This window comes from Ursus arctos, unplaced genomic scaffold, assembly GCF_023065955.2.
Source record: "Ursus arctos isolate Adak ecotype North America unplaced genomic scaffold, UrsArc2.0 scaffold_23, whole genome shotgun sequence".
Classification (NCBI taxonomy): Eukaryota; Metazoa; Chordata; class Mammalia; order Carnivora; family Ursidae; genus Ursus; species Ursus arctos.
Window position 1 is genome coordinate 19,244,657 of NW_026622908.1, and position 25,979 is coordinate 19,270,635.

General features: G+C 37.4%; 1 protein-coding gene across 2 annotated transcripts in view; it reads left to right on the plus strand.

Annotated features, from left to right (window-relative positions):
* Positions 1-25,979, plus strand: part of DNAJC24 (DnaJ heat shock protein family (Hsp40) member C24) — a 67,978-nt gene that overhangs the window by 30,987 nt on the left and 11,012 nt on the right. The window contains exons 2-3 of one of the 2 annotated variants that reach the window (XM_026512190.4): positions 14,619-14,706; positions 19,580-19,718. In XM_026512190.4, the coding sequence (XP_026367975.1) occupies positions 14,674-14,706; positions 19,580-19,718 (172 nt within the window). In that variant the 5' untranslated portion in view covers positions 14,619-14,673. The remainder of the gene's footprint in view (positions 1-14,618; positions 14,707-19,579; positions 19,719-25,979) is intronic. The other variant, XM_026512189.4, reaches the window with a different exon arrangement.

Below are 25,979 nucleotides of genomic sequence, written 5' to 3' on the forward strand. Positions count from 1 at the left end.
CCCTGCTTGTGTGTGCTCTCTCTCTCTGACAAATAAATAAATAAAATCTTTAAAAAAATAAAAAACAAGTGCTATGATTTATACAGCATATAAATTCTAAAATGTAGTTTCATAGGGAAACTTGTGTACAGTGCAGTGATTCAGAGTCCTGGCTTTGTTTCTCTTTGTACTATCTTTGAATTTCGCCTCTGTTGTTAATGCTCTGTGCGACCCAGGGGGATCGACTTAACCTCCCTGAGCCTCAGTTTCCTTATCTGTAAAAATCAAGATAAGATTTTTTCTTGTTTTTTTTAATGAAGATTAAATGAAATAATGTGTAAAGCATTTAGCCAGTGTCTTGCATGTGATGCCTTATTTATCATCATCATTAGAAATTATGCCAAGATGCAATTAGAGCCATATAAAAATATAGCATGATATGCAAATTTAATTATTAGTGTTCAGCTTAGAAAATGTTAAAAATGGTAAAATTATATTTCAGATGTGTGCTTTTTATGAGGCATTCATTACTGTGTGATATATTATATATATATTATATATACACACACAAATTGCTCTATAGAGTTCTATTTATGAAACTTAAAATACTGTACTTAATGGAAAATTTAAAGATTTTCAAGAGTAGTTTTGATTAAATTTTCACATTGCCTTTGGACTGCAACACCTATGAAAACTCCTCCTCTGTAAGTGTTTACTTAGAGAAATTAGTGCTGTTACCTGCAGATTGCAGAAATGGGAGAGCAAGGTTGCAAAGCAAATTCTGCTTCTAGTTTGTTGTTGTTGTTTTTTTAAGATTTATTTATTTATTTCAGAGAGGAAGGGGGACAGAAAGAGAGAGAACAAACGTAAACAGGGAGGGACAGGGGGAGAGGGAGAGAAATCCTCAAGCAGACTCCCTCCTGAGCACAGAGCCCAGTGCAGGGCTTGATCCCACTACACTGAGATCATGACCTGAGCCAAAACGAAGGGTCAGATGCTTAACCGACTGAGCCACCCAGGTGCCCCTCTGCTACAGTTTGTGTAAGAGAAGTGTCCCCCCCCCCTCCACCCCCACCCCGGGTTGTTATCTGGTAAGGAAAGGACAAGGGCCGGTAAGTGTGGGAACATATCCCACCCACAATGGACTCAGTCCCTCATCCTAATGTAATAGAATGGGTGTCCTTTGTACAGGTAAGTGATAGATTCAGTTTCAACTTTCATGTCTTCTATTCCTGTTCTTTTTTCCTCCAGTCAGCTCCTCTCTGATGTGTATAACCATCCTAACCCAAATGGGGTAAGCAAAAAGAAAGTTCATTTCTAGGATATTTTCTAGAATAGGTGAAATACTTTTTTTTTTTTTTTTTTTAAAGATTTTATTTATTTATTTGACGGAGAACAAGAGAGCACAAGCAGAGGGAGAGGGAGACGCTTCTTCCCTCTGAGCAGGGAGCCCGATGCCAATGCCAGTCTTGATCCCAGGACCCTGGGGTCATGACCTGAGCCAAAGGCAGGTGTTTAACCAACTGAGCCACCCAAGTACCCCTAGAATAGCCAAATACTCCTAAAGCAAAAGCACCTTTCATCCTTTATCCCTGCTTATGTGTTTTCCCTCAACAACTCAAGATCTTTCTGGAGTTTTTCCTTACAGCTGGTCAAAAAAGTATCCCCTATGTGTCTCATTGGTATATTGTAATTCTGGTATCCCACTGACCACATCCTGTTTTTACTGTAATTACTTATGCCTACGGTTGCCTCTCAGCTAGAAGTCAAGTCTTCGAAAGCAGGTATCCTGTCTCAGTTATTTTTTGTCCTTGGTGTAGTACCCTATATAATAGACTCTCACTGCATGCATTGGTTGAATTGCACTGGATTTTGCTAAAATAGAATAAAAGGGTTAAGAAGGCAGTTGGCTCCTGTTATTTGGGCCTCTCTGTGTGGGTAGCAGTACTGCCCTCCCCTTTCTATTACTCTTTAAAGGTTCAGTGATGATGTTAGATAGTCCTTGACCCATGTGAACTGATGGCAGAATAGAGCCACAGCATGTGAAGTGATTTCATGTGTGGTGATCTTTGAGCCAGTATTTTGTCTACACCTGTCCTCCGAGGCTATCCAGCTGTTACCTTTCATTTTTAATAGTTCAGCCAAGAGTGTAGAACCTTTCTTGCTTTAGGTTTTCAATAGTTTGAAGACCTACATTTTTGAGAACTCTAAATAGTGATGCAGAAGAGAATATTGAGACCAGAAAGAATAAATGAGGTAGATAGTTAAAGGACAGTTATCTGAAAAGCAAAGTAGGGAATATAAGTTTATAGTTTTCAGTTTACTAAGTAAAGAATACTTTTCTTGGGAAGGAGAAATTTATAGTCATTAAAATTATAGGACTTAAAGTCCTTTTAAAAAGCCTCAGTTACCCATTTTAACATGTCTCAGTTTTGACATGACTGCTTCATAACAATCATAGTGATTCTTGTATACTTTAAAATAATGTAGCAAATAATTCTGCAGTTTTAGTATTGTCTTTTAGGAAGTCAGTGTTAAAATGAGCTTCATGTGAGGAAGTCCTTAACTGGACCAGTTTATTAGTGCATAATGAAAAGGCTAAAAACTTAGTTATTTAATCCTGTTTTGTTTGAGCCATGATCTTCTCAGATACATAAAGCAGATTCTAGAAGCTGCTCTTCTAGTGACCGGCCTGCATCTGAAACTCCTTTGAACTCTGGTGACTATCTAGAAATCCCTAACTGTGCCGTGAATGCCATCTTCCTGGGGTGTGGCAGGGAAGACAGGACAGAGAGAGCTCTCTAAAGGGGATGGGGTGGGGCATAACTTAATCGTAATTTATATATTTATGTTATTGTGCAGTCAGTTCTTATTTGCTATAGTTATAGTCTATATAATATAGTTACATTCTATAAAGTTGCCACAAACACGGAATTAACAAACACTGAACCATTGCTTCTAGGGGAGATATAGGGTTAGGTTCCTATGAGCCTCTGGTCACAACATTTTTCATCAAGTGATCAGTACATAATCTTGTTTTGTGTGTGTTTATGTTCAAAGACATTTTAATATATATAATTGATTCATTGACTTCAAACTCAGGGCTGAAAGTGTTATAACGCCTGCCTAAAGGAAGAAGCTTATCTAAAACATGAATTTTCCTCTAGAAGGCACATCACAGGCTTCTTGTGCTTGAACACTAGACAACTCTTAAACTATTCTTGGGGACCATTTTAAACAATTAACAACAAAAAGCACAAAAATGCAAAAAAAAAATTGTCACTAAATAGATTGTAGAAAGGGACACTTATTTGCATTCATTATGAGAACTGACACATGGAGTCCTTGTTTGACGTCACCTGGGAACATGCATCTTGAGAGACTCAAGTTTTTCATCACTCTGGCATGTCCGTGAATTACTGTGAAAGCATTGCAAGTGTTGATTTAGGGGTTATAAAATAATTTTCACAACTAGACAGATTTATAGATATGGAATCTGAATAATGAGGATCAATTGCATTTATATATATTTATATTACAGAGCTTGTTTCCTCCTCTTCCACCACCCCCATTAAAAAAAATCTTTAAATTGTATTCAAAATTATGTTTGCTCACATTGTCATTTATTTCTACAGAACAGTGTGAGATACATGGACAGATGATTTAATCAAGAACCAAGTATTTATTCTCTTGTATATGCTGGGTACCGCAAATACTTAGTGGTAATATGGACAAAGGTCTTCAGTTTCATGAGTAGCTTATAGTTTAGCAAGTATTGTTTCTGTTTATCAGGTGAGAAAGTTTTGTACAGTTGAATAACTTTTCCAAGGTCACAAACCAAGCTAGAATAAGAACTCAGTTTTTCATTTTTTATGATCAGTGCTTCTCCAATTTTCTCTTCCTCTCTATTTTGAAGTCTCCCTTTCTATTAGATTTTCCCACTCATCCCATAGAATGTCTTTCAAAGAAGTTCTCCCTTGGCCCTGGTTACTCTGATTGTCACTCCTCTCCTTCTTTGCCAAACATTACATGACTACCATCCATTTCCTTCTCAACCCACTCTCTTTCACCACCGGCCTTCTTCTAAATGGCATCTCTTTAAAAGGGCCAGTGTCTTATTTGCCACATTCCACATGGTGGATTTACCGTGACATTTGCTACTCTCACGTGTCTTCCATCTGCCTTGAAACTCCTTCCTTTCTGGGTGTCTGGAGTTTCTTTCCTGATAATCTTGTTGCTCACTGCTTTTCTTTTCCAGCATCTTTTCCTTTATCTGATGTAAATGTTACTGTCTTTCAGAGTTTTATCTTTGACTTTCTTCACGTATTACCAAATTAGGGATTTTTTTTTTTTTTGAAAGTTTAGTTAGTTAAGTAATCTCTACACCCAGCATGAAGCTCGAACTTAAAACCCCAAGTTCAAGGATCTCATGCTCTTCAGACTTAGCCAGCCAGGCGCCCCCTAAACTAGGGACTCTTAATCTAAGGTCTGGTGCTTTTGGAGATCTGTTTATTCCTCATATGCAACTGTGTATCTCCCTTTCCCTAGCTTTTTATCACATTCTTGGAGGAGTTCCTAACTCAAAAAAGTTGAGAAGGACTGCTGTTTATATATCCCTGTGGCTTTATCTGCTTCACAGGTGACTTCCAAATTCCCCAGCTTCCCACCTTTGCCCTTGACTCCTGCCTTCTATTCTCAGCATCTTTAGCTTCATTCTTCCGGAGTGAGTGCTGCAGTATTGCAGTGGTTTCCTTATTGTCAGTCCTCCTACCTATCCCACTACCTATTCCATCCTGCCATCAGGGTAGGTTTTTTTTTTTTTTTTTTTTTGGTCTTTGAAACAAAAATATTATTATGTCTCTATCGTACAAGTAATGTGGAGTTTTAAGTAGGGAAAAGTCCATGTTTGTTAGCGTACTAAAAGTTCCTTTATGATCTGAACCCAGTTTCACTTCTCAGCTTCATCTCTCATTACTTTTCTTACCCAAACGTTCTTTTACTCCTTTCCAGTATAACTTAGTATTCTGCTATTCATACCTCTAATGTCTATCTTAGTACTTTCCTGTCTTGTATTTGCTGTTTCTCTCTGCCTGGAATGCCTTTCCCTTCCCTCTCTTCCACAGTTCTTTCCCAGGCCAACTCCTATTCATCCTACAAAACCCAGCTAAGTGTCACTTTTATTAAGAAACCTTCCCTAATTTGTTCTAAGTTAACACCTTTTCCATTCTGTCGTCTTTTCTTAACACCTCATCCTTTCCTTTGTATTATAATGAATTGTTTACATGTGTGCTGTCCCCCACTGGATTTTGAGTCTCTCAAGGGCAGAGATCCCATCTTATTCATCATTGGATCTTCATTGGCTGGCACAATATCTGACTTGTAAGGTGGCTAATAAGTATTTTTGGAATGGATAAACAGATTCTTGGGCTACCAGTCTTGCACATGGATTATATTTTCTCTATCTGAATCACAAAATCTTAAAAGTGTTAAAACATATTTAAAAAACCATGTTTCAACTGTTAGCTGTTGCATGAAACAGTCAGTGGCTGAGTTGTTGACTGCTTCCTTAGGCAATATTTTACTAAGCATTAGGTGGCAGTAGTGTGTTGTACTTAACTTTACCTTTGTAATTTTTTTTTTTTTTTTTTTAGCATTCATAATCTTAATGTAGTGTCAAAGTGTAAAGGACACAATGGTAATACTTTTATACCTAACTTTTTGTAACATGATCTTGTTTTCCGCTAGTAGGGGTCCTACAAAAATGAACAACAAACCCAGCCATGTCAGTCATTGTATATCTTTCTCACCTACCTAAACTGTATTCAGATTCATTATGGAATTACCACTGCACTGTCTTAACAACACTTCCTCACCAACTGTTTAACGGCTGTTTCATAATAACAGTGATTTGCAATAAGGAAAACCAAAAATTATCTCAGAGGATATGTGTTTTCTCGGCATCCTCAGAAGCTAGTTAGGCCTCTGTCTCAGAAAGAGTGTATTAAGTTCATTGAGTTTAACTACAATTATTTAAATACTTGTTTTTTTTTTAACTCATGAGTTTCTGTCAATACTAAAGTCAGTTCTCTTGTTTATTGTGTTTCATTTTAGGTGAATTTCCCTCATCACTAGGTAGTTAGAATTGAGAATTGCCACCACCTTTCCAGGGTTTTGCATTTCATCACAGCATTAAATTTAGAACACTTACGTATGAAAATGTCAATGCTTTTAGTATACATTTCACTCCCACTGTAGTTTCCTAATAGCTTATAAAGTTAAATCAGTAGAATTTATATTTTATTTAAGGAAAATCTGGACATTCTAGGTCCATGGGAGCATTTCTAAAAATAAAAGAAATAGATAACTTATAGAGGAAACCATTTCAGTGTTGATTCAAATATGAGTTACATAAAATGAAAATCTGTGTGACGTTCTCTTTCTCATGTCTTCTTTATTTTCTTTTCTATCTCAAGGGTAGAGTACCTGAGGGAGTTCAGTCAATGTACTAGTATCATTAATGTGGCAGAATGATCAATTAATAAAAGAAGAGCATGAAAGTGTTGACAGAACACACTACCTAATTAGTACCTGATGGCCTTGATGGCCACAGAGCAGAGCCCAGAGTTGCTACAGGAGAGGAGCACTGTAGGATCTGTAGCTGTATGTCACCACTCTTATTTAGTTTGTCCTCAGTTTCTTAAGTTTTTAATTGTACAAAAAACATGTCTTCCCTGAACCCAGAGGGCACGTGAAGTTAGCCACTGGGGGATATTGGAGGCAGAGCATTTATCTTGAATTCTTTGTGTAGCTAGCTCATGTTGACTAGGTCATCGAAAACTTGTCTGATAGGATTTTGTGTGTAATGGTGTCTAGCTTTTTTTTTATATGAATATAATGTAACCCATTGCACAAAACTTAAATTTTTTGTGTGTCTTATGTGCAAAGAAACAGGTTGTGTCACACTTGGATACAGTCAACAAAGAAAAATAGGCATGTTACTAGCAAAAGAAATTGGTGCGAGATTATATTTTAGAGTTAGTAAATCTCCTAGTTCAAAATATAGTGGAGAGGTCAGTCTTGGCTTTGAAAGGCTTTTGCATAGATTACCATGATTGTTTACTCAGCCTCATCTTTTACCTGTTTAATCTTCATTTCTGTGAATCCCGTTCCTACAGTCGACCTCTTAATGCCTTATTTGAAAACATCAACACCTACTGTAAGAATTGCATGGCTTTGTTTTCCTTCAGTGTTTTTCAGTCTCTTGCCTCGCTTTTTCCTTAGCCTTCCTTTTCTTCTTCTTATTCTTCTTGCTCCTCTTCTGTTCTCCTTCCCCTTCTTCTACAGTCTCCCCTTCCTCTGCCTTCTCCTGTCTTCCTACTCACCTCCTCCTCCTTGTTCCTTTTCATCTCTTTTAGCTCTTCTTAGAGCTGCTAGTGATTATATTATATTGACATTTACAATATTATAGTGACATGTCGAAGAAGTTTTAAAGATAACTATGTTCAGAAGACTAAAAGGTCTCTTTAAAAATATGGTGTTGAAATGACTCTTTTAGAGAACAGAGGTAATCATTAGCAACTCTGGTAGATCAAAGAGATTCTACTTCTTTATACTGTTCTGTGAGTGTAACTGCCACATAGTCACACTGAAGCCTTTCTCTCAGGCTCTCTCTGGGGATCATGGGACTATGTTACAATAGGTTCTCTTATAAATTTATAGGACTAGTCACAGGAATTCTTTATTAAGATCAGTTTTTATGTTATAGAGCCAAATTTAGAGTTCTAGGAGAGCATACTGTTTTTGTCTATATGTTAGTTACTCACCAACATTCACAGAGGAACTAAGGAAGGTAATTTTTATAGATACTTAAAAACCACAAGTGTGGAGCGCCTAGGTGGCTCAGTCAGTTACGTGTCCCATTCTTGATTTCAGCTCAGGTCATGAGATCCAGCCCTGCTTTGTGCTCCACGATAGGTGTGGAACCCGCTTAAGATTCTCTCTCTCCCTTTTCTCTACCACCCCCCCCAATCTAAAAAAAATCCAACAAGTGTGCTTTTTAATTAATTACTGTATGTATATCTGTGTGTATGTGCATATGTGTACTTATATATCATTCTTATCCAAAATGGGCAAATACCCAGAAACAGAAAGTAGATTAGTGGTTGCCAGGGACTTGGAGGGAGAGGGGAGTAGAGAAGGACTCCTAACGGATACAGGGTTTCTTTGTAGAGTGATGAAAATGTTCTAAAATGAGATAGTGGTGATGGTTGTACAACTCTGAGTATTCAAAACCACTGAATTGCATACTTTTAGAAAGGTGAATTCTATGATATGTGTATTGTATTTCTATAAAGCTGTTATTTGTTAAATAAATAAATAAATAAATAAATAAATAAATAAATAAAGGTCAGAGTCATACCTCTAAGGTTTGATGGACTGGGAAAAAACAAAAAGCACAAGTTTATATCAGGAAAACTAACAATTTTTGAAAAGGAGAATGGCAGTATTAACTTTCTGTCTTAATAATCTCACCTAAAAGGACTATAATAATATGGGCCCTACTCTGGAGGATCAGTTGTGATTCTAGTCATACAAATTCTTGTTATGTGACCCTAAAAACACTGCTTTAACTTACTGTTCACTAAACATTACTTGATATTTTGTCTTTCAGTTTCTTCAAATATAAAACAGAGTTTTGTTTTTGAGTTCTGCTACCTACAAGCTATCAACAAACATTGGTGATTCAGTGTTTTAAAAATAGGTGTAGAGGGGCACCTCTCTGGCTCAGTTGGAAATGCATGCGACTCTTGATCTCAGGGTCATGAGTTCAAGCCCCACATGGGGTGTAGAGATTACTAAAAAAAATGAATAAACTTAAAAAAAAAACAGATGTAGAAGGACATACTTTTAGGGAGGTAGAGATAGCAATGGACTGGGGAAAATCTATTTAGAAAAAGGGGCTGCCCTTCCTTGTCCTTTTAAAAAAAATATCAACTTTGGAATTTCTGGTTTTCCAAAGTGACAAAAGATTAGGGTTTGATATGAATAATTGTATCATCTCTTCTGATTGATGATCCAAGGACATCCTCCCCTCCCCCATTGTATATTTGGAAGGGTAATAACCATTGCCAATTATAGCAAGCAGGACCAAGGAGAAGTACGGTAGGAAGACTTTCCTGTCCCTGAAGAATATTAGATAAGGCAATTCTATACCCTTTCCTTTCTCCATCTCTTTCCTTTCCAGATAAATCCTTGTATGGAGGGCTGTTGTGGAAGTTTGTTATGTTGTAAAATAGCAGAGGGAACCTGCTCTCCCTCAGCCCTGCTTTGTTACGAGTTGGTTAAGAGACCCTTTGCCTGCATCCTTTCCTTCTGTAAACCTCAGGGGCCCAGTGGTGGGGAGTACCTGGCCCATGGCCTCTCTCCTTCCACAATTGATTCTTGTTTTCTGTGGGGGGGGGGGGTGGTGGCAGTACTACGACCACAGCAGAATGGGGCTGGCAGGCAGAAATTCTAGCCTTCTCTCTCTCTCAGATGTGGAAGGAAAGGGAGTTCTCAGAAATGGCCCTGGCCTCTGCAGCAGCCGAGCAGGACTCAACCAGTGCGTTTCAGCCAGCAAGTTTTACAGCGCAGACCTCGTGGGATCTGGGACATACAGCAGAGGAGTTTTGTGGGGAGATTGGAGGAGAGAAGAGCTCAAGAAGCTGTTTTGTGAGAGAATTAGGTGGGGGCGCCTGACTGACTCAGTTGGTGGAACACGTGACGCTTGAGCTTGGGGTCGTGAGTCCAAGCCCCACATTGGAGATAGAGTTTACTTAATAAATAAAAGTTGAAAAAGAGAGAAGGCAGTGGTTGGGAGAGGTTTAGGAAGTGATGGGCAGAGTCTCCTGTGACCATCACAGTGTTTAGATAATAAGAGCAAAGAAGTGCAGTTGTTTGGAATTAACTTTTAGTGACTGAACTGTTTTTTTCTTTGTCTTGTTTTGGAAGGAGGGAAAATTAGGGATGTGATAAACACTTTTGGGGAGAACATCCTTGGTTTTCATAAAATTCTCAAAGGTTAAGTAGCTACTAATTTTCATGAACTATTTTAATAGAGCCTATATTTAATACTTTGGTAAATCAAAAGACATTCTTCATCAATAAAAACGCTGGACAGTTGTATTCCTGCTGTCAGATATTATCATGGTCAGATTTACTAATGTCCTCTTACATAATTCCCTTAACTTGCCCTTTTCAATTTTCTTTCACAGCCAGTGTCTAAAGAAATGAGTGTTTACTATCTTTAGAGGTGACGAGTGCCTCAAAATGTGGTGAGGACTGGCCTTATGAGAGCAAGAAGACTTCAGATCAAAATGACCCTGAATAAGCTTTTATTCGGTGTTCATATGTGTGTCGTGGTTTGAAGTTCCTCAGTGGTGTTCTGCATTATAGTCTGTCTGGAATGTGTATCCACCGTGATGTCCAGACCTTGGACCTGTTGGGGCTTGGCAAGACATTACTTGAATGGGATTCTGTCCACAGAATCATTGGCAAAAAAAATGCATTGCCATCCAACTCTCTTTTTGTAGAAATACTGATAAGATCTCCTGGTGTTATGATACTCCCTTTTTGGTAGTACCGAATTTGTATAGGATACACGAACACTTTTCTTTTGAGAAACTGAGCAGGGATAGAGAAAAGGACATTAAGGACCTTTTTTTTTTTTTTTTTTTAAGATTCAACGTTTCCCATATTCACACATCCCACAGTTACACATCCATTCTTTTTTTCAAGTATACTCTTGAATTCATTCCTCTTAGTAAGTATCTGTGTAGTCTGTATCTCATTCTTCAGTTTGGAAAATATTTGAAGACCACTGGGCCGAAGCATATCCCCAAATCGTATCTGTCAGCTGAATAGAATGACATATAGTTAATACTTGTTTACTAGGAAAGAGTGTGAGAGCAAAGATACAAAAAAGTGCAAAACTCAGATTAAACTGAAAATTTGCTTGTCCTTCTATCCAGTGCTGAATAAAATCAGGAACTTTAAGACTTTGTACTTTTGGGGAAAGTTACATGTACAACTTAAATAAACAAGTATTTATGGAGGATATTTGTGCAGAAGGGCATTGTGCTAATCTCTGCAGAGATAATAGTTAAGATACAGTATTTGTATTAAGTGTTTTAGGGGAGGGCTGAGTCCATAAGTAACTATCAATTCCTTTAAAATTAGGAATACTGCAGGAGTTCGAAAAGATACGCGCGCGCGCACACACACACACACACACACACACACACACAGAGATACACATGTATCATCCCCCCTGGGTAGGATATTAAACACAGCTTCTTTGAAGAGATGCATTTGAACTGGGGGAGGATGTTTCAGTGGAGACAACAGCATAAATACGGCATGGAAACAAAGGTATGCATGTTTAAGGGATGATATCTGAAGGTCTAGGCTAGAATGACTAGACATAAATATTGTTCATGTAACACTTGGAATGGTGGGTTGAGGTTCTTTTATCAGAGGACTTTACCTATAAGAGTAAAGACTATGACTGAAATTTGCTGTACAGTAGGTTATCTATTAAAATTTTTGAGTGGGGCAATGACATGGTCAGCGTTTTAAGGCAAGGCACACGAACTTGGAAGCAGGTGCACGGATTGGAGAGCTATTAGAAGGTGAGTACTAGAGAACAGGAAAGAGCTACCTTTTATTTTAACTAGGTTTGGCATTGGGAATAGGACATTGTATAGGCAGATCTACCAAATTTGGTGGTTCGTGGGATGAGGGAAAGGAAGGTTACCCTGATCATTGTAGGCTGGATTATTAGGAAATGTATTTATTATTCTCCTATTCTTCATTCATTCATTCATTCATTCAGCTTTTATTGAGCATAGTGGTGATTTTAACAGAACAAGGAATTAAACAGGAGGTGAAACTAATTTTAGGGTCCAGATGATAAATTGGATTTTGGACATGTTAAACTAGGTAGTACTGATAAGATAGCTTTTAGAAAGTGTTTTGAAATTTGGTTCTGGAATTCAAGAAAATTCGAAGCTAGAAATAAAGAGCTAGCATCCTATTAGTGGTATCAAACTCATCTTTTACACAGACAAAAACCAAGTGCTGTGTCCTCAGCGTCCACATTGATAGATCAAATAATATCAGTGTAACAATTTGGAAATTTTTGTTTAAATTTGTTCAGAGTCCTTTTGGTAGTTGACTTTTACTTTCTTATTTACAGTCAGTATTTTATAAATCAAAACAGCATAATCACATGTGTAGTCAAGAGGTAATGTATGATTCCCTAACTTTTTATTTAATTTTAGATTTAAGTAGCAAGCTATTAGTAAAATAAAGCACTATGTCCTTTTGAAAGGAATGTAAGAAAGGCATTAAAGGGGCGCCTAGGTGGCTCAGTCAGTTAGGTGTCTGCCTTTGGTTCAGGTCATGATCCCAGGGTCCCGGGACTGAGCCCTGCATCGGGCTCCCTGCTGAGCGGGGAGTCTGCTTCTCCCTCTCCTTCTGCTCCTCTCCCTTGCTCGAGTGTGAGCTCTCTCTCCCTCTCTCAAATAAATAAATAAAATCTTTAAGAAAAAAAAAAAGAAAGGCATTAAAACTGGTGGACCTCTGTTTAGGTGATCTGAAGTAATACCTTATTGTATAGTGGGCAGTTTACCATAAAACTGTCTTATATACTTTCTTTAAAGAAACACCACTTCATTTCAGCTTTACATGTTGCTTAGCCATTAGAAAAAGTCATTTGGAGTTAGTGAATATAAGAATTTGCACTAAAACCTTTTAGAAGTTGCTAGAATTTTTACAGTGTATTGTAATATGCTCTTCTCACAACTTATACATTAACTTTTGTCCTTTGTAGTAGAAAAACACTTGTCTCTGTGTTAAACCTGTCAGTGGACATTATTGCAGTGTTCGGTAGCTGAAGCCTGATAAAAATTGTATCCTCCTCTAAAAATAAATCAACAGGTTAAAATACCACTGGCATATTGTTCAGATTTCATCAGCTTCTTCATCATCGACGTTGGCATTTGTGCAAACAACGAAATAAAGGGGCTGGCATTTATGATTAGTGAACAAAAGGTTTCAAATATCAAAAAATTTATGACTTAGAACACTTTATGTAATTTTCATTGTGGTGGTCTAGGTTAACAATTGAGGAGTGTCATTCATTGAGCCTTTTTTTTTTTTTTTATGTGGATACCTACTTGGAAGGATGCATCTGTCAAAGAGAAATGTTTATAAAACGCTAATTTTCTGACTTGCACCTAATTCTATGTTTTAAGCAGTAGAGGCTAACAGGGTGCATACTTCAGCATGCATAGTAATTGCCTGGAGAGTTTGTTGAAACACAGATTTTTGGATCCCACGTGCGCCCCCGCCCCGCCCCAGGTTTGGTATGGGGCCATCGTCTAATGAGCTCCCAGATAATGCTGATGCTGCAAATCTGAAGACCACATTTTGAGTTTCTCTGGGCTGACACATTGTGATAGTCACTCCATAATTAGTAATTTAGAAAGCACTTGGAATTATTATATGAGAAAATCTAAAATCAAAATAAAATGTTCCATATTGGACAAGCCTTTGGCATAGAATCTCAGCTAGTGAGAATTAAGAGTCCATAATGAAAGCATTATTTATCAATTGCATAATTAGGATATAGATAACATATTAATCCTAATATAATATTACATAATTTTCTGTATATCTTGTAGGTGCATGAGTGATCTTATATTTTCAGATCAAGTTTCTTATCTTTTGTGTTCATTTTTCTCATCCTCAATTAATGACATGGGGACTTAAAGAACATAGGTCTATGTAATTGATAAATTTCCCCCAAAAGTAAGGAAGTTAAACAGATCATAGAGTTGTGAATATCAAATCATTGGAGAATAGTAAAATAGCTGTTTGCTAAAACTTTGGAGATGGACACTTCTGTACTGTTGTAATAAAGAATCACAGACAGACATTCACTCTCAGTATTTTTAGTATTGTGATATATTTATGATATTTTAATTTTGAATGTACTTTAGTCCTCTGCTCAGCAATACTTAACTTTTTAAAGTTTTTGGATGTTGGCATATGTACTTGAAAGTAATAAAACTATATTTTTATAATGTCTATAATTTAAACTTTTCACTAATTTGTATTAGTCTTTGCATTTCCCATGTTTTAATTGTATTTTTCTCTATTACTATTGGAAGGAATTTCTCATTTTTTTTCTTTATGGCTTGGAAAGATTTTCTAAATCTCTTTTGATAATTTTAGACATGTCTAAAGATGTTTTTCTGTTGAGATGTGGTCAACATACAGTGAAAAATGCACAGCTCTTAAGTATTCAGTTTGGTGAGATTTGATACCATAGAACCACCGTCCCAAACAAAATATAGAAGGTATCTGTTCCTCCAGAAAATTTCCCGTGCCCCTTTGCAGTTAATTTCCACCCCCTATTCTCACCTGAAAACCAACTTTTAATTTCTGTCACTATAGATTAGTTTTGCCTGAATTTGAATTTCATATCAATGTAATCAAATAGTATGTATCCTTTTGTTCTTGTCCAGTGTAATGTTTTAGATATTCATCTGTGTTATTGAGTATATCATAGTTTTTTCTTTTTTATTGTTGAATAGTATTCCTTACGTATGGACATACTACTGTTTATCCATTCTCCTGTTGATAGACTCTATGGTTCCAGTTTTGGCTATTGTGAATAAGGCTGTGAGTATATTGTTTTATAAGTCTTTTAGTGAGCATACGTTTATGTTTCATTTCTCTTAAATAAATATCCAAAAGTAAATATGCAAAATTATTTGACCACAGAATAGGTATATGTGTGTCTTAATCAGAAATTTTCAGTTTTCTCCCAGTACCACATGAGAGTTCCAGTTATTCCATATCTTCACCAACATTTAGTGTTATACCTTTTTTATCTTAGCCATTCTATTAGGTGTTTAGTAATATTTCATAATTTTAGTGTACATTTTCCTGTTAACTATTGAAAAAGTTCAAGTTCATATGTGCATAGTCTGTTCATCTATATTCTTTGAAAAGTGTCTGTTTTTCCCCCTGGTTTTTAATTAGTATGTCTTTTTATCATTGATTTGTAGGATTTTGTTATTGTTGCATATTCTTTTTCTTTTTTTAAGATTTTATTTATTTGAGAGAGACAAAGCATGAGCAGGGGGAGGAGAAAAGGGAGAAGCAGACTCCCCACTGAGCAGGGAGCCTGCTGCAGGGGCTCCATCCCAGGACCCTCCATCCCCAGGTTCATTTCCTGAGCGAAGGCAGACGCTTAACCGACTGAGCCACCCAGGTGCCCCAGTTGTTGTGTATTGTAGATGCAAGTCCTTTGTTAAATATATATTTAGTCAGTTTTTTTTTTTAAAACCAGTCTGTGGCTTGTCTGTTTTCTTTTTTTTTTTTTTTTTTAAGATTTTATTTATTTGACAGAGAGAGAGACAGCCAGTGAGAGAGGGAACACAAGCAGGGGGAGTGGGAGAGGAAGAAGCAGGCTCCCAGCAGAGGAGCCTGATGTGGGGCTTGATCTCAGGACGCCGGGATCACACCCTGAGCCAAAGGCAGACGCCCAACGACTGAGCCACCCAGGCGCCCCTGTCTGTTTTCTTAATGGTGTCTTTGCTGAGCAGAAAGTTTTAAAATTTTGATGTTCAGTTTATCCATTTTGTGTTATTATTGTTTGTGCTTTTTGTTTTCTGTCAAATCAGTCTTTGCCTACCCCAAGGGCCAAAGATATTCTCTTGTATTTCCTTCTAGAAGCTTTATGGTTCTGTGTTTTACATTTATGTCTATGACTCATTCATCTTGTGTTAATTCTTGTATATGAAATGAGATAGGGATTGAGGTTAATTTTTCCACATGGCATCCAGTTGTTTCAGTTCAATTTATTGAATTGCATTGACCTTTGCTGAAAATCAATTCATATATATAGTCTATTACTTCTAGACTCTTTATTCTCATCTACTGATGTTATTTAGATATATTTATACCAGTACTACAGTAGCTTTATAAGTCTTAAAATCAATATAGCGTTATAAGTCTTAAAATCAGGTAATCTAAGTTATTCAGCTTTGTTCTATTTCAAGATTCTTTTGCCTGTTCTAGATCCTTTGTATTTCCATATAAACCACAGATATATTTACACAGTGTGTGATTTCTTGTAGCTGCCAAAATAAATTACTGCAGACGTGGTGGCTTAAAACAACAGAAATGTATTCTTTCACAATTCTGGAGTCTAGAAATCCAAAATCAGTGTAACTGGACCAAAGTCAAGGCTCTAGGGGTAAGAGTCCATTCCTTGTCTCTTCTAGCTGCTGGTGGCTGCCAGCATTCCCTGGCTTATGGACTCATCACTCCCAATCTTTGATACCATTATTTCAGATCCCTCTTTGTCTCTCTGAATGGTCTTTATACCATCTTCTCCTCTGTGGGTCAAAGCTCCCTCTGCCTCTTTCTTGGGGGCGCCTGGGTGGCTCAGTCAGTTAAGCGTCTGCCTTCAGCTCAGGTCATGATCCCAGGGCCTGGAATCGAGCCCCGTGTTGGGCTCCCTGCTTGGCCAGGAGTCTGCTTCTCCCTCTCCCTCTGCCCCTCTCTCCACTCAGCTCTCTGTCTCTCTCTTCCTCTCTCAGATAACCAACAAAAATCTTAAAAAAAAAAAAGAATACTTTGATTGAATTTAATGCCCATCTTGGTAATTCAGAGTACTCTCCATTTAAAGATCTTTAAGTGACATCTTTGAAGATCCTTTTTCCTAATAAGGTAACACTTTACAGGTACTAGAGATTAGGACCTGATATCTTTAGGGGCCATTATCAGCCTACCACAGAATGTGTTATTCTCTTTTAGACTTTCATTTTGTTCTGGAACTTCCTGTCAAAACAGATTGGAGTGAGGCTTTTAGCACCCTAAATGACATATTTATTTTCTTGCTAACAATTGCCATTTCTTAATTGGACTCTGTATTATAGAATAAAATTTATTGCATTCTAATAATAGCACAACAGATTAGACCTAAAAGCCTCAGATGGTGAGTTGCTTATTTAAAACAGCAGTCAGGAAAATACCAACTTAGTAAGAAATTGAATTATGCTTGGACTGTCATAGAACTGATCAGTGACTCAATAAAATTTAGTGATAGCTTTTAGTTTTGGCCACAAACTAATTCTTGATTTTGTAGGGTTTTCTTGGTAAGGCTTGTTACACAAACCTTCTTCACATAGTGTTAGAAGAATGGGTCAGCTAGAGAACTTTAATGTAACAAATTCTGTTTTGGTTTGGGGATGTTACTTAAATAGCCCAAATGTAGGGACTGCCTAGACTTCAGTATGGGAATGACTCTTATGAGCATCGTTCGATAAATCATGACCATAAAAGATGAAATAGTACAGCCTTAGTTTCCCTTTCTTTTCTTCAGTCATTATATTAATTAGCTTAAATATCAAAACGTTGATAACTGTTAAACTTGGCATAGGAAGAGAAATAGTTTGCCAAAGGGAAAATGGAAGCCTAATTCTCTTTGTTTGCCCTATAATCTTTCTCTCAGCATGCACGATGTTCTTCTGTGCAACAAGATAACACAATAGCTTTTGCTCTGTTAGCAAGAATCATCAGCAGTGTGAAAAAGTGCAGCATGAAAACAAATTCACTGTCAAAACCAGTAGTCTACATTATGATTAAAAATTTACATACTTTCTGAATTCTGGATTGAGGATTGAAGTCACCTTACTTCGTGTTACTTGCCACAATTCACTGAGTGACTTTGGCCTTAGCAACTTGGATAATACATGACGTTGCACTTGTAAATTTTTTGTGTTCTTTCAATGTCTGTAAAATAGTCAGTGAAAGAATTTAAGTGATTATGCCATTACTAATTGATGATGAGTATGTGAGCAAACCATAGTAATGTCATGAAATGTAGAAATGGTGGGGTTTTTTTTTTCCTGTTTTATTATAAAAACTTTGAAGAAAAAGGACAAGAACTAAAGGAAGAAAACTAGTCTACTAGTTCAAAGGAAATTCCTAAGGTAACTTAAAATTAAGGTGTGTTCTGTAACATATCTGATAAAGCATTCAGAGTAATTACTGGTGACAAATTCCAGTTGAAGACCATCAAGTGGTTCCTTGTTTACTTGAGTGAAAAAAATGACACATTTGAATATCTGCTACTATGATCCCTACTTTATTTAAGTGAAATGTCTCTACATTTAGATAACCTTTTCTCGCTTATTTGTTGAAAGACTGCTGAAATGCACATGACCTCGATTCTTTCAGAACCGATAAATACAAAGAGAAGAGACAACCACGAAGAATATAGGGGAAAAGGAGATAATATAAGTGAGGTATCTAGTAAGCCACATTTACATTAGCATTTGAGAATCAATGAATCGGTCTAAAACAAATTACTGCATATTGAAAACATTTTTAAAAATTTCTTGATTTGGAAAACACAAGTGAGAAAGATTTACTAATGAATTAACTTATATCCAAATGTTTTGTTGAGTTCTTTAAAGTTGTTTCTTACCGGGATGCCTGGGTGGCTCAGTTTGTTGAGCGACTGACTCTTGGTTTTGGTTCAGGTCATGATCTCAGGGTCATGAGATTAAGCCCCATGTGGGGCTCTGTGCTGGGCAGGGAGTCTGCTTGAGGTTCTCTCTTTCTCCCTCTGCCTCTGGCCCTTCCCCTTCTCTTGTGTGTGTGCGCACACACACATGTTCTTTCTCTCTCTCTGAAATAAATCCTTAAACCAAAAAAAGTTTTTTCTTACCAATCTGCCCTAAAATAACTATTTTTCAGAAAAAGTTTATGCTTGGGGATTTGTAACTTTAAAGTCTTAGGGCTGCAGGGGCGCCTGGGTGGCTCAGTCGTTCAGTGTCTGCCTTCGGCTCGGCATGATCCCGGAGTCCTGGGATCGAGTCCCACATCAGGCTTCTCCTCTGGGAGCCTGCTTCTTCCTCTCCCGCTCCCCCTGCTTGTGTTCCCTCTCTCGCTGGCTGTCTCTCTCTCTGTCAAATAAATAAATAAAATCTTTAAAAAAATAAAATAAAATCTTAGGGTTGAGCTGGAAGATGAAAGGTATTTATTTTCAAGTATGATTGTATAATCTAATTTCGTAAGAAAAAGCTAGTAGTTCATTTGTGATGGTTTTTGCAGCCAAGCACCTTATGTAATGAAAGCTTCATACTCTGCATAGTTTGTGCCCTTTCTTTGTCATGTCCTGCTCGTCTTCACATACCTATTTCTGTTTGTGTTAGTCATCCTCTCTCAGTAAATTGTCCATGAGACCAGTGATTCCATCAGCAAATTATCCAGAAAATGCTGTCTTCACAAGTTGTGACAGATCATGTCACTGGTGGATTTATAGCTACTCCAGTGGTCTAATTAACCTGGCAGTTGTCTCCTGTGCCCGACACTGTTGTCCTGTTGCCTTGGCATCTTAGTTTTCATCTTCTCATCACCTTCTTTCTTAACTAAAACTTAGATTTACAAGTTTTGGGGGGGGTTTGTTTTGTTTTTGTTTTTAACCGACCCCCATCAACCCTCTCTATTCACCACCCCCTTTATTTTTGATTGGCAGTATCATCCAGATAAACAAAGTGCAGATGTGCCAGCAGGAACAGTGGAGGAATGTATACAGAAGTTCATCGAAATTGATCAGGCATGGAAAATTCTAGGGAATGAAGAGACAAAAAGAGAGTATGACCTGCAGCGGCACGGTGGGTACTTGGGGTGAGGAGCCACAGCACACTGGCAACTCTTTGAAGCACAGTCTGCAGCCTTTCCTGGGGAGCATTTTCCGGCATTCGTACCAAGTTATTATTGCCTTCTTTACTCCCCTCCATCACTGTTTTTAATTATGTCCTATTCTTTAGTAGTGATTATTGTGTATCCATTGAGAAGCTAACAGAACTACTAGGATGTGGCTTCTTAGGAAGCCATGAAAGCTACTTTTTCTAACTAATGAAAAATGTTTACACATTTCTAATTAATATGTTTAATAACTTCTTTTTATTAAATGTAATTATGTACTGATGAAAATTTTTTTTTTTTTAAGATTTTATTTATTTATTTGACAGAGACAGCCAGCGAGAGAGGGAACACAGGCAGGGGGAGTGGGAGAGGAAGAAGCAGGCTCCCAGCAGAGAAGCCTGAAGTGGGGCTCGATCCCAGAACGCCAGGATCACGCCCTGAGCCAAAGGCAGACACGTAACGACTGCGCCACCCAGGCGCCCCCTGATTAAAATTTTAATTGGAGCACTTTAACAATGTGTACTATATAAATGACAGTCGAAAGGAGGGTGCTATAGGGGATAACATCAGAAAGCACTCCGCTGTCTTTCAGCTTGTTTTAGGCTAGGTTTTGTCTCCTGAATAAACTATTCTTTATAAGATTACTATAAATGCAGTCTTATAAAGGAGTGCACCTTTCCTAAGCAGTTTTAAAAGTCATTTCTTTTATGCGTTTCAGAAAATAGCTTCTTAAAACAGTGACAAGCTCTTGTGAGAAAGAAAGGGGAAAATGTAGGTCAGGTTTGTCACACATAGACTGCAGTTACACGAAGTGATAGGCTGTCTTTCAGCACTGGCCTTGGGATAGGAGTCCCTCAGTCTTCTATTTGAACCTTCAATATGCACCCTGCATGCTAATGGGGGGGGAGTCAATAATCAGTTACAGCCTGTGGGGGAAACACTCAATTGCACTCTGCAGTAGCGCACCAGGTTCAACACTGACTCGAATGTGTTGGTAGAAGCTCACTGTCTGTAGTTGATTATTGCATCCCCTCCCACGCCCTACCCTGGGACATCATCAAACCTAACAGAATGATTTTAAGGCTCCTACTACTAAGGTTATGAAAATTTGACTTGAGAAACCAGGCTTACTTCTAAAATACGGCATTATAGGATAAAGCCAATGTTGTATATGGAATACCCGTATTTATTTTCAGAGGGAATTGCACTGATAAGTATTACTTAGAGGCAGCGTGTGATATCTTTGTGTATAAAGACGTCATGAGCTGTTCGTTTATATACTGGAGAATTTAATAGTGACTTTCATCATACTAATCAGCTCTAAAGCCCTTCTCCTTTTTTAAGACTGATGAGCTTTTTAAAAATATTCAGAAACTGATTAGTGTACCTTTGCAATTAATTTGGATTAATTTTCAAATATGGCTTGAATATTGGGTCTTACCTATTTGGTGCATATATAAGTATCTTGCAAATGTTGTATTTCTTTTGTAAATATGTTTGACTTCTGACGAAAGAATGTACAAGTGGTTCCATTTGTGGATGACTTCTATTCACAGATCTGTCTTTTTAACCTCGGTTCACGCGATAGGATTTCTGTGAGGTCACCTATGTGTTTTTGCCCATCTTTACCGGTCGTTACTTTGTGTGTGCCGGTTTGCTTAAGATAAGGATGATCCACAAAACTGTACTTCGAGGGGTGTAAGGTACGTACTTGCCCTGTTGCTGTGCATTTTTGCCATTCCACAGCCTCTGTACTGTTACGAGCCCGTCAGTAAAACTGACTAGAAGCCCACTACCTAAAGAGAAAAGTGGTAGGGAGAGATCCGGAATAAAAAACTAATCTCTCTTGCTGGTGAATAGGGTGTCGCTAGACGAGAAATGGAGAGAAATAGGAAACAGGGTTAAAAGTTGAGCAATAGAATTGCATGAAGGAAAGTTTAAAAAATGGTGTAAGAACAAATAATTAATAGGTTCAAGCCTTTATTGTTGCCTTTGGAAAGTCCTTGGAAATGTGGATTTCTTTTGAGCTTTGAGTCTTTGGTTTTGAGGTTTTTATGGAGGTAACTGCAGCCTGCAGGATCACAGGAGACTCTTGTAGGTCATTGACGAGGCCACAACATTTAGACAAACTGAATACAGTTGAGAGTTGGGCCTGATTCATGATATGGATAAATAGGCAGATCTGCTTGGAATTTTTATAATGTTCGGTTTGCTTTGCAAGTTTTTCAAGCAGATTCTAGGAGGACAGTAGAAATACAGCTTTTCATGACCTTTTAATATGTCAGACCTAAGTATGAAGTATTTCCTTCTTTACCCAGCAGCTCCAAATGGTGAGAATGCTTTACTTCAGTTTTAAATTGACATAGGATTGCTGTTTAGGAAAGAAGTAGAAGTCTCTTATCCAAATATAACTTGCTGCTTTTAAGCCTTTCATACTAGAGCTATTTTTAAAAATCTCATAATAAACCTATTTTCATATTGTCATTTCTTTTGAATGCTGACAATTTCTCCTTCTTGACCCATCTTCAGTAATTGGCTCCTCAAAAGAAGGAAATGAACTTGAACTTCTAACAGTGAGGATTTAGATTTGATAGAAGGAAAACCTTTGAGAGTGATAATTTGTTAAAGACCAGGATAGGTTACCAAGAGAGAGAGAATTTGTTATAACCAGGTCAAAGCACTCTTTTTTTCTGGGTCACCCCCTGGGGACATGGAAATAGCTTTGTTATACAGAACTCTTTTTGCATGTGGTGATAGTTCATTGTAGAACTTTCTTTTCATAGGATGTGCTTGAAATATGTTTGTTTCCTGCCTTCCATTAACTTGGAGTATAAAATAAATTTGAGCTCCGTTATACTTGGAAGGAGGCAAGAGACGTTTTGTTTTTATGTTGAATGCTTTCTCATATTTCACAGCTTAGAGTTGGTGCTCTGTTGTAAGGAAACCCTCATCAGTATTGCCCACAACCATTTACTTCCCTAAAAGATCATTTAAAGGGGCCCTTGACATCCATATTTCTTTGCTTCACAAAAGATATTGTCAAATGAGTTCTAATAAAGAAAAAGTCTAGGGTAAATAACCCCAGTAAAGTACATATATTTTTTCTTCCCCATTTCCACATATCTATTCTTAGTTGATATTTTTAGGGCAATGTCGGCCAAGCTGAAGAAAAGCAAATCTAAAAAAGGATGAGTAATATTCAGTTCCCAGATATTATACATTTTGAAAGCAGTGTTAACTAGTGAATTTAATCAATTAGTTCCAGTTGGCATATTTACCTTCTTGTTTCTAAGGATGCTTCCAAAGGCTTACTTCCCATGTTCCCTTGAAAGGCGTGTAGTTATTCAAGATTAGGCTTTGCATTTCAGACAACCAGATGAGCACTTTGGAAAATTTTCTCTGGATTTATAAAATGTTTATATGAATATCTGTTGAATAGATTTTGGTGCCCTTATAAATGTGTGGGGAGTTTTCTCATATATTAAGCACATTAAAAAAACACATCAGAAGCATATCATGGGAAAATAATAGGGATCATGATTCAGTTGCTTTGTAATATGACAGTCACACAGGTAGATGTCCAGTGTCTCAGTGGCTCTATAGAGCGATGTAGCTGTTGAGTTAGGGTTACTTCTCTGTGACCTGAAGTAAAACAAACCTTCAAGTGAAGTCAGTCAGATTAAATAATGTTTTTAAAAAATTAGTGGATTGTGTTTGGAATCCTTGGTGGTATATTATTTTATATTAAGATGTATCTTAGTTTTCTATTAGTTATTTTGGTAATGTGGAGTCTTCACCTTACACAATCAGACAAGTACTTGGATACCCAAAATAGCCTGGCTCAGGAGATTGGGCCAGACATTGTAAAGTCAGTGTGTCTTTACTCAAAGCTAATCAGTTACTCTCCCTTAGCTAGATACAAAAGGTCATTTCTGGTGTTGTATTGTACAATTTACTTTGTCCCTTTTATTAGGATAAATATTTGAGAATGGGAGGTAAGCAAATAAATTGTGGGCCAAATACGAACGTATCTTTAAAAGCCCACCAACATTAATGTGTCAACGTGTAATTTCTTAAGCCCAAAATAAAAATCCTTCCTGAAAAGCAAGTTAATGCTAAAGACTGATTAACTCCATAAGAAGGGAAATAATACTTTTAAATGTAGATAATATGAATCTCAGTTAACTTAATAATGACATAAGGCCAGTAGATATTTGTGTAGATTATGTGCTAAAACTGACGCTTACAAAATACTTGTATTAGTCAGATTAGAGTTTCCATCTATGGTCATATCAGTATTTCCATTTGATTTTAGGAATTTGAAAATTGGCTGTAAAAATGTGCTTCAGGTAAAACTTGAAGATAAGCATCAGGGGGCATGTTTTTTTTGGTGACTGTTTCTGGGGAAAGTACGTATGTGAAATGATGCAGAAAATCCATCTAGACAGTTAGGGACTGGCATTTTCTTCAGAGTGAGAAGAGAGTATAGAGAAAACTTTCTGTGAGGGTCCTCCTGCTCCATCTTATTTGTCACAAGAAGGTAACTACTCATGTTATCTTTTACTCAAATGCAAATTTCATTGCAAACTGTTTTTGCAATGAAAATGTATTTTAAGATCTTTTCTCAGTGGTTTTGAATAAAAACTCGGCTAGTTTCAAAGAATGTTATAGAAACCTGTGGGCAAGATTACAGTCATAATTCTGGCATACTTGGACACAATTGGGAGTTCTGATTTAATACTAGAGAAAATGGAAGATTTAAGCAAGTTTGTGTCTCCCCCTTTAACGTCTCTCCCAATTTCTACTTGGGTACTTGACCAATTGAAATCAATGAGTCTTAACCCGAAACGGTGTTACCTTTCTCATTGCTTGTTTTTTCCCCCTCAGACTTGAAACCTTCGTTTCATATTACATTCTGATTACTTCTACTTTGCTTAGTGTAAAACCAATGAATTAGAAATGAGTGTTAACATTTAATTTTTTTTTTTCCTGCGTGATCTTTTTATTCTCACAGCTATCACGGTAGGCCGTATCCAGGGTATAACACGTACCCGTAGCTGCTAATTGGCCTTCTCCTATAGTCCGTTTACATTTTGATTGGTCTAGCTTTCTTTATTCTCAGTCCTCTGTTTAGGAACTTTTATAACCACCCACTCCCCAACACAACATTTACCCATTCATGTAGAATTTAAGTGGGACAGAAGCTTTGAAGTTTGTTCCTAATTACTTTTTCCAGCCTTATCACCAGTCACAAACCTGATGTGAATCTTCTCCCCTGGTCCATCTAGGGGCCCCCAAACACATATGCCTATGCTGTTTGTCACTACTCAGAACACCCTCCCATTCTGATTCCAAACAGTTTATTTTTGTTCAAGTTTGAACTCAAATCCTCCTATCACCCCCAACTTTCAAAGAAAGCTTCCCCGACACTCTAATCTACCATCCTTTCTAATCTCTGAGTCTAATCTACAAATTAATTATTTTGATTTTTTCTCTGTGGTTCCTGTCTTTCAGTTTTGTTTGATACTTCAGATGGATTATGGCTTTGATAATAACAGGTCGATTTTAACGGGACTGACGATAGCAAAGTACATCAAACTTGACGCTGTCACAAATCCAGACAAGGTCGAGAGTTGCTGCCTCCCTACACTGTGGTACTTGAGGCTTTCCCCTCTTGTAATGGATTGGTGTTCAGTCATTTTCTTACGGTCTGTGTGAACAGGTCAACACAAATATTATGAGATAGGAACAGTTAAAATAGCTGCTGTTTATTGAGCACTCTGTCTGTGGTAATTGTCTTTGAATCATTGTTTAATAGCCTCTGAAGGAAGATATTAATATCAGCTTTCCAGAGAAAGAATCTGAGATTCAGAGGGGTTAAGTAATTTGACTAAGGTCACATGGCTAGTCATCGCTAGAAGGGGAATTCAAGCCATTCTCTGACTTTTAGTCATATTGTGCTGTGCTGTCAAGTTTTGAATAGGTGTGTACAACTGACTCTTTTTAGTTCCAGATGGGCAGGAGTGAGTTACATTCGAGGGTCAGAACATGAGGCCAGGCCTACCTCTGCTGCTGTTCTGCCTGTTGTGGAGTGAAACATGAAATTCAGTTTCCGGGTTCCATTTGGTATCTTTTATGAAAGCACCGCGTGTATGCTCAGTTTATAAAAGCTGCACAGTTCTTCCAAGTCCATAATTAAACTCCAAGTTTGTAATTTTTCTTTGATA